The sequence below is a fragment of the Dothidotthia symphoricarpi genome, assembly GCF_010015815.1.
Source record: "Dothidotthia symphoricarpi CBS 119687 unplaced genomic scaffold P153scaffold_24, whole genome shotgun sequence".
NCBI lineage: Eukaryota > Fungi > Ascomycota > Dothideomycetes > Pleosporales > Dothidotthiaceae > Dothidotthia > Dothidotthia symphoricarpi.
Genome location: NW_022985031.1, coordinates 600,207 through 617,371, shown reverse-complemented (window position 1 = coordinate 617,371; position 17,165 = coordinate 600,207). Strand labels below are relative to the sequence as shown.

Sequence of the window (17,165 nt, the reverse complement as noted above, 5' to 3'; positions counted from 1 at the left end):
CCCCCACCGGCCTACAATCCACCCTCCACCTCGAACCCGACAGCAGCCCCAGCGACACCGACAGCGGCTTCGGCTCCAGCCTCTCCAGCACCAGCACCTCGCTCGCCTCCTCAGTCCTAAACTACGAGTACATCAACGGGCGCCGCTACCACGCCTACCGCAGCGGCGCCTACGTGCTCCCCAACGACGAGCAAGAGCAAGACCGCCTCGACCTACTGCACCACATCTTCCTTCTCATCCTGGGCGGGAAACTGTACGACGCACCGCTTATCTCCGCGCCCTCGCGCGTTCTGGACATCGGTACCGGGACGGGCATATGGGCGATTGACTTTGCCGACGAGAACCCGGGGAGCGAGGTCATCGGGATCGATCTATCCCCCATACAACCCACATGGATCCCGCCGAACGCGAAGTTCTTCATCGACGACGCGGAGAGCGAGTGGTTGTACACTCGCGCCGAGGCGTTTGATTTCATCCACGTGCGCACCATGAGCGGCAGCCTGGCAGATTGGGATCGTCTTGTGCGGCAGGCGTATGCGCATCTTGAGCCCGGGGGGTGGCTGGAGTTCCAGGAGCCGATTGAGCTGTGTGAGAGCGATGACGGGACGATTGAGCGCGCGCAGACGATTCTGCAGTGGCAGGCACTGTGTGCGCAGGCGGCGAGGGGGTCGGGGATTGAGCTTTGTGTTGGGCTTACGCTTAAGCGGAGGATGGTTCAGGCGGGGTTTGTGGATGTGGAGGAGAAGGTTATCAAGGTATGTGTATTACATTTACTGCCGCTGGGCGACATGTAAATCGTGTGTGCAGGAACGATACTGACCATGAAAAAGGTCCCAGTAGGTCCCTGGCCCAAAGACCCGCGCATGAAAGAAATCGGGCGCTACGGCCGCGAACATCTCGCCGTGGGCGTCGAGCCCTACACCTTCGGCTTCCTGGGCAAATTGCTCGGATGGAGCGAGGCTGAGTGTCGCGTTATGATTGCGAAGGTCGTGGCGGATGTGAGGAATCGGAATCTGCATCTTTATATTAGGTTCTGTTTTGTGCATGGGCGGAAACCGAAGGAAGGGTGAGAGGTTTCTTTGGTGTTGTTGGGAGGAGAAAGAGGGGGGTGGGTTGGGGATGGGGATGGAAGGTTGTTTAGTGGGAGTGTTATATGGGTTTGTTGGCTTTTGCGGGGCGTTTGGGGTGCGGATTGCTTGTTTGCGAGCATGCTGGGCGTATATCGGTGTCTAGGTACAGAGATTGTGTAGATAGGAGCATACAAGGAAGGGGTCAGCATTAATTTAAACATTGATAAGTATTGTCCATACTGCTACCATTAAATTCGTCTTACGCTTTGTTGTTCTGTTCCCACAGCTAAGGAAATTGAGTAATAGAGGAGAGACAAATGCTGGAGCTTGTGTTGACCGATAACACGATACAAGCCATGTACAGCAACTGAGAGTATATGAGAAAAATAAGACCAGCACCGTCATCGCAGTCTGGATGTTAGCCTTGAAAACCCACATACGATCATCCGGTTGTTCAACGCCAACACAACGCATTGCACCCCGTTTCGCGCCGGAAAAAAAAATCGCCGTCTGATGGAGAACATCACTGTAAGAAGTGCGACCTCCTCGCAACAGGACAGCATGAAACATCGTCCCAACATCTCCACACTAGCGAAACTCCCGCTGAGCAGCACCCAGGCTACCAGTCTTCCCGCCCCGGCCAAGAGAAGCCTCATCCCGACCAGCATACATCGCACACGGCACCCACTTCCTCGACCCACGCGGCGTCGTCTCCTCCAGCATACGATCAACCTGCTCCAGCGCCAACCCCTTTGTCTCGGGAACAAAAAAGTACGCAAAGAGCACGCACAGCGTACACGTACTCCCCCAAACAAAAAAGACCTTCGTCTTGAGGTTACCGTACTCCTCGTTCATCAAATAGGGGGTGATGAATCCAATCACGAAATTCCACAGCTAGTTCGACGAAGTGGAGAGTTGGTGTGGATGCAGAGCGGGAACACCTCGCCGATGACTATCCATGCGGCGGGGCCCCAGGTCGTCGCGAAGAAGAAGATGTAGATGCATGTGAAGACGATTAGGCAGGTGGAAGCGGCTTTACTGCCGCTGTTGACGGTGCCGACGATGGCGATTATGAACTCGCAGACTAGCATGCCGATGGCTCCGTGGATGAGGAGGGCGCGTCGGCCTGGCTGCTCGATGGGCTAGAAGGAGAGGGGTGTGGAACAGACGTTGACTGCGGATGTGATCATGGAGACGAGGAAGGCGTTGTGGATACCGACGGTTTTGAAGAATGTAGAGCCGTAGTAGAATACTATGCGGAGTTAGTAACCAAGTCTGATAATTATGAGGGGTGGATGTACTGAAGTTGACGCCGGTCCATTGTTGCATCATCTGCAGCGTCATACCGAGTACGACGCGGCGAAGATTGCTCGACGGCTTCCATTCACCCGTGAAGCAGTCCACCCAGGACGCTTGAACGTTGTGCTCCATCTGGTAGTTTGCTACTAGTTCCGCGAGTTCATCCTTGACGTACTGCGAGTCGGCGGGCTGTCCACGAAGCGTGCTCAGAGCGCAAGCAGCATCTTCCAGACGATTGCATTTGACGTACCAACGCGGCGACTCGGGGAGGAAGAACAAGCCAATCCCCAAGATCAACGCAAAAACCCACTGAACAGACATAGTAATGCGGTAAGAACCCGAGTCCATTCGATCCTTGAGAACATAGCCACCAATAGCAGCCAACGGTGATGCAGAACTGATAGCCGGAGACGATAGCGCCGCGAACGCCTTTAGGTGCGACTTCAGACATGTACAGAATTATGACGGCACTGATGAATCCGATGCCGATGCCGATGTCTGCGATCAGGCGGCCCACGACGAGGACGGGTACGGTTGTAGAAGCGACTTGGAAGATGACGCCGAGAGAGAAGATATCACACCCCGAGATGATAGTGGACCGACGGCCGATCCAGTCTGCGAGCGAGCCGGCGAAGAGTGCGCTAAGAAGGTTCCAGCGGAGAGAATCGAGACGATGAGCGATTGCTCCCAGGTTGCGTACATATGGCCATGGTAGGCATCTGCGACACTTGAGGGGCCTGCGACTGGTGTCAGTGACGCGCGCGAAGTGGCCGATAAGCAGGATGTGGTGAGATTTACGTCCATACTCCTGCTTGACATACTTCATAGCCAGCACACCGTTAATATACCCGGAATCATATCCAAAAAGTACCCCCCCAAAAGCTGCAAAGACGCAGAGAAAGTAGCCTCGCACCGTAGCAGGAGCTTCGACTCGATCAAGTGCGCTGCCACGGACAGCAGACGGAGCCCAGCTAGGCAAGTCGAAAGCCAGTTACGATGAAATTGCTACCTGTAGATAAGAGTTCGAGTCGTCACAGAGCGGAATCTGGTTGAGAATGGGGTTGGTAGAGTGGATGTGTGGATTCTGCGAGACTGTTACAAATTTAATTGCGCGTGGGGCTGGACGTGTCCGCGTGCGCATGAGCGTGAGTTCAGCCGAGTGAAAGCAAGATCGATCGTTCCAAATTGGCAATCGCGTATATTCAGCATAACAAGACTGTCCTCGAACTTCGAAAGCACTGCCCGATGATGCGCGTAGCATCAATCTGTAGCCCACAGAAACCAATAGAAGAGAGAAGGAAACCCAATACTTCCCAAAACTCCACGACCAAACTCGCTTGACCAGGAAAGAAAGAAAAAGAACTTCATCCTACATCCTCCTCTTGACCCTCGTCAACGCCCTCTCCACCACATTCCGCCCCAAAAGCGGTATACTCCTCGCCAACCCCTGCTCCTCCCCCTCCGCGCCTGCATTATCATCTTTCTCCTTCTCCTTCTCCTGATCCACACCCCTCTCCCCAGCAACAGCCTTGACCTCATACCGTCTCGGCGGCTCCCTCAGCCCAGGCCAGATATCCAGCGGTAAGAAGTCGCCCTGGGCAAGTGCGAACCCCTCTCTCGCACGCTCGTCCTCAGCATGTAGTCGATCCAGCTCTTTCTGCGCATCCTCGGCTTTGCGCTTCGCTTTGTCATGCCTCCTCCGCCGCGATGAAACCTCGACCAGAAGTTCCGCATACGCGAGGTCAAAGCGCTCGTAAAATTCGCGTTGGTTTTCCCATTCTTCGATACCGTTGAGTAGCGTGGGCCGTGTGTCGTCGAGCCAGGCGGCGTGGAACTGGCGCGCGGTGAGGATGTGGTGTTTTACTTCCTGTGTGATTTTGTGGATCATCTGCAGGACGCTGGTCAGGGCGGACGCCTCGTTGCGCAGGTGGTGGATGTGGTCTTCGATGTGGTTGAGGATGAATGTCATTTCGGAGCCGCGCTCGCGGATCTCGTGGACCACTTCCTCCACCTCGTGGGCGTCTTTGCGCAGGACGGCGAGCATTTCTTGGCGCTCTTCTTCGCTCATGGGGTCGGGTTCCGCGGCGAAGTCGGTGTCGGAGTGGAGGGGCGCGTCGCCGGTTGCTTGGGTTGCTGCTGCTGAGCCGCCTTCAGTGTGGCGGAGGGCAGTGACGCAGAGGTCGTAGTGTTGTACTAACGACTGGAATGCCTGTGCAGCTTCCTTTGCGTGTGCCTCCAGATCGCGGTATAGACTTGGTATCGGGCTCGGGTTCGAGGTGGATGCGGGTGTCATGGGCACGTTCTCGATGGAGGAATGTAGGTTATCAAGGGCGGTGTCGAAGGCATCAGCACTGTCGTCGAGAGTGGCGCGGGCGTCGTTGTATCGGTCTATGCAGGCGCGCAGTACGCCTTCGAGATTGGAGACGGTGGTGCTGTCGATGAAGTCGTAGAGATGTTTTTGCGGAGTGCCGGGAGGCTGCAGGACGGCTTCGATGGGCGTCTCGCGTAGGACGGCGAGGGTCGAGTTGAGGCCTGCAAAGGATGTGTCGACATGGTGAAGCAGTTGCTTACTTATTCGTCAGTGGAATATGGAGCGTGTCACCAGAGAGTGTACCTTGAACTCTGTCGCGACCTCACTCTCTACTACGTCTATGCCGCGGCGAAGGGCTTCAAGCGTGTCTACTTGTTCATCGACGATATTCCGTATAGCTGTATTCTTTGCCACTAGAATGGCGTTCTCTTCAAGCAGCTCACGCGCCGTGTTGACTATGTCGTTGGCGCGCCACAGCACCGTTTGGGTGTTGAGCGAGCGCTTGGAGGCGACAAAGTGGGTCAGTAAACCATCGAGTGTCTCTGGGTAGTCATGGTGGTCGTCAGCCGACGTCCGCGAGCCCACGCTGCTTGTGGACGATGCTGGAGAGGTGGGAGATGCCATTGCGGCAGGCAGGCGTCAGTGTAATTATAAGTCAAGTAGATCAAAGCGAAGACGCTGGGGCATTCAGTGCAGGAACCATATCATTACAGAATCGTGCCAGTGCTGTGTGTGCAGGGCAGACATGGCAAAGGCGAGGACCATGGTGGTCGAGCTGTCGTCGGAGCTCCGTCGAGGTGGTGACGCTAGCTGTCGGCAAGGCTGAAGGGTCCATCTGATCTGACGTGAGACGGCGCGAGCAACAAAGAGCAGCCGCGGACATGCTGGAGCCATGGCTTCGATATGAGATTGTTGCTGCGATGCGCTAGACGTAACGCTACGCACAACTTCTGCATCACCACGGGGAATGTCTCCAGTCAAAAGTGGCTATGGCGTGATGAAGATGCAACGGAGGGTTCGCATTGCGCCATCGTGGGAGGCGACGGTCCGCCCGACGGCCCTTGAACGTGCCCTCCTCACATCTTCACATCCACAGACTCAAAAGCAGGCCGTCCGCATGCGACTGCGCCGAATTTCTCCACCCAGCACGCCCACACCACGCCCGTCTACACTTGAACCGCCCAACGTCGCTCAGGTCTTGTCGCATCGCTTACCGGAACCTTGTCCCGAGAGCAGAGACCCTTGGATCGAGCTCGCACGCGATTTTACCCCAGAATCTCGACACGACCGCCCGCTTCATGATTACGCCCTGCTTGGCTACCGCGAGTGCACCTTGCAACTGAGCCCTTGTGCAATCCTGCCGCCATATCCCCCAAGATGGCGTCAAACATCACCCACACTGTCGAAGCCGTCGCCGTCGATCGCAATCGCGCGCCCGCTCTCTCCAATACCCCCAGACGCAGGCGCATGTCCTGGCGCACCCAGCTGCCGCCCTCCGACCACGCCACGGCTACTTCTACCGACCCCCATACCGCCCTAATGCATGGCCACGACCACGAGCGCCTGTCGGAGCGGACCAGACACTTGCACCGAGACAGCGTCGACGATGTCGAAGAAGCCCTCGCAGCAAAGTCCAAGAAGATTGAGAGGATGATCCCGCCCTATCTCGCCCAGCACATACCACAGCAGTACAATCCTCTCGGGGGTAACAGAGACGGCACAGATGCCCCGCTCCTCAATGCGAATACAAAGTACTGCTACCGCCACCGCCCAGACCTGCTGTGTCGCCGACAGGCAGACGAGCCCTCCATGGAGCAGCTGCAAGACGTACGTATCTCGCCCTCGACGCCGTAGCGGCTACTGACGGCTTCCAGGAGCTTGGGAGGGAGTCACAGACAGATCAGCAGAGCATCGCCAACGTCTGGTCGCTCTTCTCCGCCGCCCCCTCGCGCCACCGCAACCTCATGCTGCAGGGCATCCTCGCCCAATGCTGCTTCCCCCAGCTCTCCTTCGTCTCGTCGTCCGTCCGCAATCTCATCAAGATCGACTTCCTCGCCGCACTGCCCACCGAGCTGGGCTTCAAGATTCTCTGCTACCTCGACACCACCTCACTATGCAAAGCCTCTCAGGTCAGTCGAAGATGGAGACAGCTGGCCGACGACGACGTTGTTTGGCACAAGATGTGTGAGCAGCACATTGACAGGAAATGCACAAAGTGTGGGTGGGGGCTGCCATTGCTGGACCAGCGTCGGTTGCGAATCGAGAAGAGGAGGATACAGCTGCGAGCCTCCGGACGGGGTCTGAACCAATGGTCACCAGATATCACGCCCGCTCCAGAAACCCAGGAACCCTCCACAGCCCTTGTTCACCGTGCGTCCAGTACGACAGAACCATCGACTGGTTCCAAGCGTGCCGCTGTAGAAGAACCATCTTCCCCAGAGGCTCCGATTAAAAGGCCTTGCAGTGACGTGGTTCGAGACCAATCGGCATCCTACTTCGACGAGCCCAAAAAGAGACCGTGGAAGGACGTCTACAAGGACCGCTTCAGAGTCGGCACCAACTGGAAGTACGGACGTTACTCGACCAGAATCATCAAAGGACACACCAACGGCGTCATGTGCCTGCAATTCGACGACCGCATCCTCATGACTGGATCCTACGACGCCACTGTCAAGGTCTGGGACATCAACACTGGCAAAGAGATCCGAACCATTACCGGCCACACACAGGGCATCCGCTGTTTGCAATTCGACGACACCAAACTCATCACAGGATCCCTGGACAACACGATCAAAGTATGGAACTGGCGGACAGGCGAGCTCATCCGCACGCTAACCGGCCACTCCCAAGGCGTCATCGGCCTACACATGGCCGACAAGCTCCTCGCCTCGGGCTCATCAGACGACACCATCATGGTCCACGACTTCAACAACTACCAACGCATCACCCTCCGCGGCCACCTCGACTGGGTCAACAGCGTGAAAATCGACCTCCCCTCACGCACCCTCTTCTCCGCCTCGGACGACATGACAGTCAAGCTCTGGGACCTCGACACCCACCAGTGCATTAAAACCTACGAGGGCCACGTCGGCCAGGTCCAACAAGTCCTGCCCCTCCCGCATGAATTCGAAATCGACGAGGACGACTTTGTTGCTAATGCGAATAACGATACTTCTGATACCGCGTCCCTCGCTTCTGATACTCCCCTCCCTACCCCCGCTATCCTTGACGAAAACCCCCTCTTCCCTAACGACCCCACGCGTCCTGCGCCCCCGTCGTATATGCTCACCGGCTCCCTCGACGGCACGATCCGCCTCTGGCATGTGCCGAGTGGGCGCTGCGTGCACCGCTTCTTCGGCCACGTGGAGGGCATATGGAGTCTGGCTGCCGACTCACTTCGCCTGGTTAGTGGCGCGGAGGACAAGACGATCAAGATCTGGGACCCGCGGACGGGGAAACACGAGCGTACGCTAACGGGGCATACCGGGCCGGTTACGTGTGTGGGGCTCAGCGATGAAAGGGTCGTGAGTGGGAGTGAGGACGGGAGTGTGCGCGTGCATTGTTTTGTTTAGCGGGGGTGTTTTTGAAGGTTGTGCGTGTGGGACGAGGGAGGTTTTGGGGTTTAGCGTGGTGTTTATGGGTTTTGCGCTTTGTATGGGATGGGATGGGATGGGATGGGATGGGATTGGATTGGATGGGAGTGTGTGTTTCCTCTCTTGGTTTTTTTGTGTGATACATGGCCTACTTGTTGCGCGGCGTGTGGTTAGATACCCCCCTTTTTTGCTAGATTGTCTTTATTGATCGGTGGCTTTGCTACTTGCTACTATCATCATCAACGTGAAGTGAAATGAAATGCAAGTCTTGTACGTGGTTGTGATGGGTGGTGTATCACACCATATCACCTCACATCGCATCACGAACCCAGCCCTCCGCAAACGCGCTCCCGGAACGGAATGGCGTGCTATGTAGCCATTTATCCACACATTCTTCCATCGTGTTGCTTGGTCGGTTGGTCGGTCGGTCCTCCCACCAAACCAAACATCACTCCCTATTTGCTGATCTACATCATACCCCCATCACACCCAATCCAATCCAATACGCGTCACCCTGCCCAAACTTACCCAACCTTACCAAATATTACCTTGCGGAGCCTTGTCTTATGCCACCTTGTCTTATGCCACCTCCCTCACATCAAGTTCGGTCGCCGGGACGCAAACAGCCCGAACAAGAAACAAAACTATCTTGCTGTGAGGTCCCTTGTGTGATGAAGCGATGTGTTGCTGTGCTACTCTAGACGTACGGACGGACGGACGGACAGACAGACAGAGAGGGGGGAGGTATGCAGTCAGACCAGACATGCAGCACCCCCATCCCCAGCGCTGGGATTCGCTGAACAGGATTCGCGCATGAGGGGTCGGTATGGCGCGTTATGGCGCAGTACAGTGCTGTGTTTGAGAGTGTTGAGCAAGTGCAAATACAGGGAAAAGGGGAGGGAAGCGCCATATATCGCATCATCTGGCCATTGATTTTATACATGTCGAGACAACGTTGAAACTCGACTACACCACACTGTTTTTTCTACAAAGTACGACGACGACGACGACGGAATCACACTGCTCTTCTACCAAGAACGGCGAAATATCTATGTCTATGGCTACGGCACATCCTCGCTCTTGCTCGTCGTCCATGTCGTCCATGTCTTCTACGTCTTTGAGCGTGTCGTCATCTTCGACTATGAGACACACACGCCCCTCACCCTCAGTCCGGCTCGCGGATGCGTGTGTACTGTGTTCGGAGCGTGAGGCGGAGTTGCTGTTTTTGATGGGGTTTAAGATTGGGAGGTTTGGGGGGTTGGGGTAGGGATTTGAGGAGATGGGCAGGGGGATGGGATGGGATAAGCGTGTGTTTTGGTAGTGGTTTGGCAGAGTGGTCTTATGTTTAGGAGTCTAGGAGGTGTTTACTGGCGTGGGTTTCTTCAGGGTTGGTGTTTTCAGGGTAATAAGAGGGAGGCGACATCTCGGGGAAAAAGATCGTTGCCTACATGTCTTGCGCAAATGGTTGGGGTTTAGGTTATCGTCAAGACAAAAGCCGAAGAGAAAGAACTTTCATTAGAACAACGCCAACTATACTGTCTGCACCAAAACCAAATACCATACCTATCCCTATACATCCCTATGAACATCCCAAAACCCACCACGCAACCTCGCGAACCTGTATCCAAAGTCAGCACGCTCCCCCAAAAAAGCTTCAAAAGTCCTGAACGCATCGCAAGCATCAGAGCTATCTTAGTGTCGCACATGGAGCCCCAATCCCGTCTCAACCTCTCCATCCGGGCTAGCATACGCGGTAGCAAACCACAAGATGGATCAGCAGGAGGTCGGGGGCTCTGCAGTTCAAGTGTATTGTGGTTACGCTGGTGGTTTAGACCAGCGCTTCCGTTCATCATGTGAGGGAAAGGGTGGGTGTGAGAGGGGGGACGTACGGTTGATGGGTGGGGAGTGGTGATGTTTGGAGGAGAAGGGTTGTGCGACGTGTGGATGTGGAAGGGGTAGATGGTGATTAGTCAGCTAGCGGCGTCGCGAACTTCACGCGTCGTGGATGGTCATGGCAAACTTCACATCAGAGGGGTCGTGCCAACGTCGCGCTTTTACATGCCTTGAGAAGGCAATTCTGTTGTCATCTGGATGTAATAATAAAATTCAAGGGTATCTAGACTCGTTTAGACGTACCACGCCTCATCGCCATCTTCTGCTGCGGCCGCGGTCTCCCTTTCATTCTCAATCCTCAGCTCCTGGAAGAGGTACTCGGCATATGCCTCTTCAACATGTGCTGAAAGTACCCCAGACCCCGGACGCTCATCCATTTCCATGGTCAGCGCCATCATCATGCATTCATTGAGCGAGTTTGAGTACTTCGGAGTCGGCCTGTGTGACCGTGGATCTAGCGCGTGACTGTCTACATTTATAGGCAGGACTTTGCGCGGCGACTTCGCAAACCAAAAGTGCTTCTTCGTTGCCTCGTGCCAATGCTCTGGATACGGCCGCCCGACGTTCTCCCCATACCACTTCTTCTTAGTCAAAACCATGTCGACAACTGGCTTGAATCCGTGTGCCATTTCGTGGATCACAGTGCCCACAGCCCAGACATCACCCGCCGGCGTCATGGTCTTGTTTTCCCAGGTTGTTTCCGGCGGCCAGCATAAGGGAGTTCCTGTTGTCTCTGATGGAATAGGATTTGTTGGATCATACCAAGCGGACAGGCCAAAATCCCCGAGTTTTATCACCATTTCCGACCAGTCGTCTTTCGACCCTAGACTCTTCACTAGGATGTTTTCCATCTTGATATCGCGATGCACGACCGGTTTCCAGTAGTCGACGTCCAATGGGTTTCTGCAGCCGATGCCTTCGTGCAAGAACGCAACAGCGCTCAGAAGTTGACTAAGTACCGTCCACATGGTTCGTTCCGCAACAACGGCCCTATTCTTCACCATCGCCTTTGTCCAGTACAAGTCGTACAAATCGCCGAGCGGACAATACTCGAGAACAATTGAAAAGGTGTCTGATACCGGCTGCTTATCATAGAAGGCTAGGCACATGATAACGGAATCGTGCAGTGGCAGTTTCGTCAGGATCTCGACTTCACGCGGTAGTTCCGCCTTGGATTTGATGACCTTTACTGCTACGACGACGCCTGTCGAGGTGTGGGTCCATGCGTTGACGACGCCTTCCGAACCTTTCTGCACCTGCCGCTTGAACGTGTGCTTGCCGGGAAACCCATCTGCTGGGTTGTTTGGCATTCTGCGGATCCACTCGAGATCCGCTTTTCGATTGGCATGGAGTCCGCATGGCATGTTGAGGGCCCGAGGATGGTCGTGTGGTTGAATTCGGAAGGGTGGGTTTCCAGATTACGGATATGAGCATTTTGCTGGAGCGGTGTATTGTCGGTGAACACGGATTTGTAGAGACACGATGCTGGCGGGTGAAAGAAAGTTCGTCGGCATGGGATTTGAAGAATGGCGTTACGTGGCTTGGAGTGTCTCATAGAAATGTTCCAGATTGCGGAGCAAAGAGCTTCTGGAAGTGCATGTGCGTGTGTTGATTCACGCACAGGGTGGGATGCACCTGATGAGGCTTGCATCTGTCACTCGGTGATTGAATAGTGTCTTGAAGCCAACCGGGCTATGCATTCCGCGCTTAACTCTCCTTCCGGCCGTTTCTGACCCTGTGCCTCGTGGCGTACTGGACCAGTTCTCCAGCAGTATTCCAATGCAGGAACTTGACCTCAAAGAAGGTTGCGCTACTCTATACCGGCCATACGCGTCTCTTACCACGAGAAGTCTACCCAAGGAAGCTTTCACTTTGTGGCTTCATCACAACAAATGAGGTCGTCAAAATTACAGCACGTACTAACGACGGAGTCTTCCATCATCCATCTGTACTACACACTCAGATGGTTCCCTTTCGAGATTGTCTCACTAACGACAATGGCTCAGCTCGGCGACCCGAAGCATTTGTTTCAATAACCATGAGTTTCGACGAAACTTGTCGACTATGTTAGGCTTATGTGTGTTCCTTGTTCCTCATCACATTTATCGAACACACCAAGCTTTGCAGGACTTTCGGGTTGCTTGATGGACACGCTGATAAATCAGGATTGGGTGAATCAGTACCACAAAGATTCAAAGTATAAATTTGCCGACGCAGGCCTACAAGATCTTATGCAAAATCTCGAATCACCAATTAAACACTTCAAAATCCTGCAACAACTCGTCTCAGGAGCATAGTTATGTAGTTGACGTAAACTAGTCCAATGAAGTCTTTCTTAGGCACCAGCACACCTCTCTCACCTATCAATATCACTAACGTAGTAATTACTTTGCCTGCCGCTATTTAGATGACCATAACAGTTCTGTTATATATAGTGCTACCCTTTTGCTCTATTCTCATCAAACATACAGCAACCTTTGACGTGCTCTCTGCTATCACAAACATTGCTATGGCTTCTACGGAGAACCTCGATCCCCAGTACCTCTGTACGCATGCTCGAAAATGCACGATCTTCACCTGCTAATACTTACTAGACTTCCTACCACCATATCTTGCCTTCCATTCGGATGCGAAAGTTTCAACGGATCTGCTCTCAGCGCCCACCGATTCATCACAAGCTCAGCTCTTCTATCTCAGTTGCGTTGATAATCCACCGTCGGAAGACTTCAAAATCACGAACCATACCCGCGAAGATATCGACACATGGTGCATGATCCGTCGCATACAGCCGGAGCTCAACTTTGTCGACCGCCAGCGATGCTTGGTCCGCCACAAGGCTCTTCAAGCACTGCGAAGCATCGGTCTCGATTATCGGGGAGGGGTTGAGAACTTCATGCTTGCGCCGCGAGAAGAGATAGATGGCGAAAAGAGACTCCCAACGACAGGCATCCTGATTGTAGATGCCGACAAGGCAGCCGAGTACGTTCAACTGGGCATGCGCTTCGAGTCTGCGGAAATCCATATACCAAAGAGTCTAGATGAAGCAGCGAGGCGATACTCGGAAGTTTCCACGGTGGTCAACTCATCAGGAGACACGGTAGCGGCTCAACAAGTACTATTAGACAGGTCAAACCGTTCCACTGACGAGGATGAGAAGTGGATGCTTGGTCGCGAGATATTCCGCCTGGATGTGCTTCTCCAGCATGAGGAGTGGCTTATCGACCTAGCCAACGAAAAGGCACTTCAGCGAAAGGAGACTATGCAAGAGACAGACATTGAAGTTAAAGCGTTGCCTTCTGCCCTGCAAGAGAAGAATGTGGCTTTCCAGTATGCTCTAGATAAGAAGCGCGAGAGCTGGAAACACAGAACGTTAGAGGACATGGAAGGATTTGAGCAGTATATGCGTGAAGAACAATGGAAGTATGGGAGAGATTGCTCGGAGGCTGACAAGTTGATGGACTTAAGAACTAGAAATGCGGCAACATTATTCATATCAAGGCGGGAAGATGTGAGCAGTCCAAGTATTCTATCTGATGATGAGGACTTCGATGAAAGTGAGTGCCGCCGTCTGGCCCGAACAATAGACTCTGGGGGCTAAAAGATCATAGATTCACATGTCGACGCACCAGGAGAAGATCTTGAATGCACAGCATTGCAAGGCTATGGCGACTGGAGAGCAGCAGCCGACGGCGACACTTTCGGCCGGCCTTTAGTGGAATTCAAATCAGATCATGGATGGAACACACCGCGCAAGATGTCTACAGACGCTCACCACAATGGGGCGGCCTCTCCCGATTTCAGAGGGTCACCCAAACCATTACACGAAGAGGTAAAACCGGACTACAAATGGGCCATACCGGCGGGAGAGCCTGAACAGATGATTCGCAACCGAGAGTGTCCGTCAAATAACGGAGGATGGTCTACTTTGAAAGACGGAGAGAACGCATGTGGGGATGGAGGGGAGTTGCAAGGCGGTACGACTAACGAAGTCGAAGACAGCAAGCAAGTGGAGCTAGAGAAGGACGGTTGGCCTTGCACCCAGGACGAAGCACTCAGTGAAACGTGGTGGACACCAAGGGAGTGGGCTCAGGACACGACAAAAGATGTCAAGACAGCACATGGCTACGCGACGCCTATGTCCTGCAGAATTTGGGGGAGACAAGATAGACTTTGGTAGAACGCGGTAGCATGTCGCGAGTGGATCTGATGAGTGTGTAGATACATTTGAGATCCACCGCAGTTCAGAATCAATGCCTGACACCCGCCTACTTAAGACCCCCGATCCAAATCATTGACGACTTACTCTGAGTTCTCAGAACCAGCTAGCTCATGGTTGAACTGACGGCAGAGATCATCGCGTGCTTCAGAAAGATTCCTCGCCAAATCAACCGCAAGCGGAAGCTGACCACAGTTCTTGTAGTGTTTGATTTGTTCATTAAACAATGCCATTGTGCTGCGACGCACAAACTCCAACGTGCGTGCTCCAAAATCATTATCACGCTTGAACGCGGTCGATACGCACTTCATAAATGCGTTTGTGACTTGCTCCTTGGAGGCGTGATGAACAATTTCTTTGAAATTGTTTTTGAACTGCTCTTCCGCATGTTCAATCAGCCCAGGAATCTGGAAAAGGAAGCCGAGGTCGTGAACAAAGAGGTGTGGGAGGACAGAAACTTCGAAATTTTTGGTATAGTCACGTTGGCAGTAACTGAAGCCTCCATAGTAGCAGAAGAGAACAATTTCAGATAAGGCACGTCGAAGGGCTGTTTTTTGTGTATCGTCTTTGCTGCCTATACAAATGGTGTCTTCGGAGCGAAGTAACTCGAGGTAGTCTGCTTCCTGTCACCTGTCAGTATCTCAGAATTTCATTGAAGGGCATCTTTTTGATTAGTGTTTTGCTGTTTAACTGGGGCGGATTTTAGAGATTGTATTCCCGTACATCTATATTGCCTCGAGTTATATCTTGTGTGGAGTCCAGATCTTACCTTGTCATGCGTTTCGAAGAGATGCTTGAAGACTGGTGACTTGGCAGAAAGAACCACCTTGTGCACCTTGCAGCTAAGCTCACAATCGCCTGGGTCTGTGAACGTAAAGTCCGAGAATGTTTTGGTGTTGAAAAGTCTATCAGCTGTTAGTGTGACTCTTATTCGTCGATAAGCAAGTGCAGTACTCTTTGAGGAATTCTTCCGTCAATATAACACTGAAAGATGACACGCTCATGTTGATAACTTGGGTGTTTGGTTGATGTCGTATACGTTATGTAAGTCGCGTATGTTTGCGACAGGATATTGGTTATGGAGGATCAAAGAAGGTCATGCCGGATTTATCCTAAAGGGTGTGCGAAGACAGCTCCTTTGAATCGATTCAAACAGCGACTTCAATGCATCGCAAGGTGTGACAGTGACCATGAGGTGACGGTAGATTTAAAGACAAGACACAAAGGAGACAGTCACTCTAAAGTGAATGGTAAGTGATTGAAAATACCCCAAGATAACCTCATAAGATAAACGCCCATGTGTTCCTGCCGAGATAGGGAATCGCACTGTCATGAGTTCCCAACCTGTGAAAATAGGAGACAGGAGCCAACCAAAACAAAGCAAGAACCAAAAAAGTCCGTACAGCCTGGTAACTGCATCTACTAAGGTTTGGAAGGACAGCAGACACACTTTTGCATGGTTGGCACCTCCTTGAACTTGAGTGCAAAAGCTCGCCACACTCCACTACACCCCGAACATTTCCAATCTATATGCTTCTTTCGATGGGGCTTTGGAGTGGCGACCGAACCGCCAGGGCATGCTGGACATGTGTTTAGAATTGCTTCATGCTTCTTGGGCCCGTCGCTGTTCCAGTGTTGTTTGCACGTACCGCAAGTCCAGAAGGTTAGCGTCATACTGTTGCCTCGACTCGGAGGGAGCGCCACGTTTGAGCAACTATGTGCTTTGGGCTTGCACTTGTCACAGAGTTTGGAATCCGGTGAGGCAGCTCCTGCGTTGAGTGAAACTGTGCATCGTACGCAAGTATGAGCCTTGGTCGAGACCTCGGGTGTACTCGGCTCATCGGGAATTGGTTGTGCAAGGTCGAACACGTCAGAACTGAGTGAGCAAGTAAGAAGATCTTGACCAGCTTTTGGCATCGCTTTGGTGACTCTACTCTGCTTGACACCTTTGACGAAAGAGTTTCGAAGCCGAATGAATTCTCCTCCAGCGAATTTTGCAGCTTGCTGGCGAGCCTTAACACGAAGCAAATCATCCTCCTCTAGAACCGGTAGGTCGTAAACAAGATTTATGAATCTGATGAAAGCCGTTTCGTTCTTGTTCTCCAAAAGTAACAGACTCATGGTGTGTGCAAAGCCAGTAGCACTGAGAACTAGGAGAGAGTCGACACCAAAACGTTTGGCTAGACAATACATGTATATGTGAGAGAAGCAAAGTGTTTGTCTGCCGATCCCCGTCCACAACTGTGGGGGATAATTGTTGAGATAGCAGAATTCCAATAAGGAAGTAAAATGGTCAGCCGAAATACAACGATCGCCCGCTGCATGCTCGCTGCAGTGTTCAATCAGCCGAGGGTTGAAGTTGTTAAGGCACTCAATAGAAAGCCCATCGTCAAATATATCGATGTTGTGCGACATCTGTTTTGAGTTGTCTTTACAGTGCGTCGCAAACCACGTCGATTTCGGCTTGAGGACGACTGAATGTAGCTTGAAGGTATGTTGCTTTCCATACTTGAATGTAATATCCGAGAACACGCCAGTTTTGAGAAGCCTGAGTGCACGTTTTAGTCATTTGAAACTTGAAAGGCAGTATCAGTCACTTACTCGGCGTAGAACGTGGTTGAGAGCCTCGTGTCGGGCTCTTCAATTGTGGATTGTGTTGCTGATGCCATCGTGGATGGATAGTTGGGTGAGGAGAGTGGAAGGTAAGGAGCGTGGAAGGTGAGGAGAGTGGAAGGTGAGGAGAGTGGAAGGTGAGGAGAGTGGAAGGTGAGGAGAGTGGAAGG

General features: G+C 53.0%; 8 protein-coding genes across 8 annotated transcripts in view; 3 read left to right on the top strand and 5 right to left on the bottom strand.

Annotated features, from left to right (window-relative positions):
- P153DRAFT_435452 (S-adenosyl-L-methionine-dependent methyltransferase) overlaps nt 1-1,142 on the top strand; it is a 1,732-nt gene extending 590 nt beyond the window's left edge. Inside the window, exons 2-3 of the mRNA XM_033673148.1 lie at nt 115-755; nt 831-1,142. Coding sequence (XP_033518672.1) covers nt 115-755; nt 831-1,070 — 881 coding nt within the window. The 3' untranslated portion in view covers nt 1,071-1,142. The remainder of the gene's footprint in view (nt 1-114; nt 756-830) is intronic.
- Nucleotides 1,143-1,658: 516 nt separating this feature from the next.
- Nucleotides 1,659-3,195, bottom strand: P153DRAFT_390830 (general substrate transporter; the record flags this gene model as incomplete). The annotated part of the gene is made up of 5 exons (XM_033670980.1): nt 1,659-1,964; nt 2,012-2,212; nt 2,240-2,322; nt 2,372-2,678; nt 2,755-3,195. The coding sequence occupies 5 exons, from the start codon at nt 3,193-3,195 to the stop codon at nt 1,659-1,661; spliced, it is 1,338 nt and encodes a 445-aa protein (XP_033518671.1).
- A 543-nt stretch (nt 3,196-3,738) lies between these two features.
- P153DRAFT_302840 (uncharacterized protein) lies at nt 3,739-5,304 on the bottom strand (the record flags this gene model as incomplete). The annotated part of the gene is made up of 2 exons (XM_033664473.1): nt 3,739-4,935; nt 4,984-5,304. 2 exons carry the CDS (start codon nt 5,302-5,304, stop codon nt 3,739-3,741), a joined length of 1,518 nt encoding a protein of 505 aa, XP_033518670.1.
- A 302-nt stretch (nt 5,305-5,606) lies between these two features.
- P153DRAFT_435450 (WD40 repeat-like protein) lies at nt 5,607-9,843 on the top strand. The gene is made up of 4 exons (XM_033673147.1): nt 5,607-6,507; nt 6,555-8,204; nt 8,975-9,017; nt 9,223-9,843. The coding sequence occupies exons 1-4, from the start codon at nt 6,058-6,060 to the stop codon at nt 9,480-9,482; spliced, it is 2,403 nt and encodes an 800-aa protein (XP_033518669.1). The 5' UTR covers nt 5,607-6,057; the 3' UTR covers nt 9,483-9,843.
- A 556-nt stretch (nt 9,844-10,399) lies between these two features.
- P153DRAFT_379780 (kinase-like protein) lies at nt 10,400-11,476 on the bottom strand (the record flags this gene model as incomplete). Its single annotated transcript, XM_033669886.1, has 1 exon — nt 10,400-11,476. The coding sequence occupies one exon, from the start codon at nt 11,474-11,476 to the stop codon at nt 10,400-10,402; it is 1,077 nt and encodes a 358-aa protein (XP_033518668.1).
- A 1,199-nt stretch (nt 11,477-12,675) lies between these two features.
- P153DRAFT_435448 (uncharacterized protein) lies at nt 12,676-14,343 on the top strand (the record flags this gene model as incomplete). Its single annotated transcript, XM_033673146.1, has 3 exons — nt 12,676-12,712; nt 12,761-13,720; nt 13,775-14,343. The coding sequence occupies 3 exons, from the start codon at nt 12,676-12,678 to the stop codon at nt 14,341-14,343; spliced, it is 1,566 nt and encodes a 521-aa protein (XP_033518667.1).
- Nucleotides 14,344-14,465: 122 nt separating this feature from the next.
- Nucleotides 14,466-15,386, bottom strand: P153DRAFT_390825 (uncharacterized protein; the record flags this gene model as incomplete). The annotated part of the gene is made up of 3 exons (XM_033670979.1): nt 14,466-15,005; nt 15,152-15,287; nt 15,337-15,386. 3 exons carry the CDS (start codon nt 15,384-15,386, stop codon nt 14,466-14,468), a joined length of 726 nt encoding a protein of 241 aa, XP_033518666.1.
- Nucleotides 15,387-15,974: 588 nt separating this feature from the next.
- Nucleotides 15,975-17,051, bottom strand: P153DRAFT_390824 (uncharacterized protein; the record flags this gene model as incomplete). The annotated part of the gene is made up of 3 exons (XM_033670978.1): nt 15,975-16,006; nt 16,059-16,930; nt 16,984-17,051. The coding sequence occupies 3 exons, from the start codon at nt 17,049-17,051 to the stop codon at nt 15,975-15,977; spliced, it is 972 nt and encodes a 323-aa protein (XP_033518665.1).
- Nucleotides 17,052-17,165: the final 114 nt, after the last annotated feature.

Excerpts from the sequence above, each read along its gene's own strand:
- P153DRAFT_435450 (XM_033673147.1), top strand. The coding sequence starts at position 6,058 with ATGGCGTCAAACATCACCCACACTGTCGAAGCCGTCGCCGTCGATCGC. Across the intron at positions 6,508-6,554 it reads CCATGGAGCAGCTGCAAGAC|GAGCTTGGGAGGGAGTCACA; the intron begins GTACGTATCTCG and ends GACGGCTTCCAG. Across the intron at positions 9,018-9,222 it reads GACAGACAGAGAGGGGGGAG|ACAACGTTGAAACTCGACTA; the intron begins GTATGCAGTCAG and ends ATACATGTCGAG.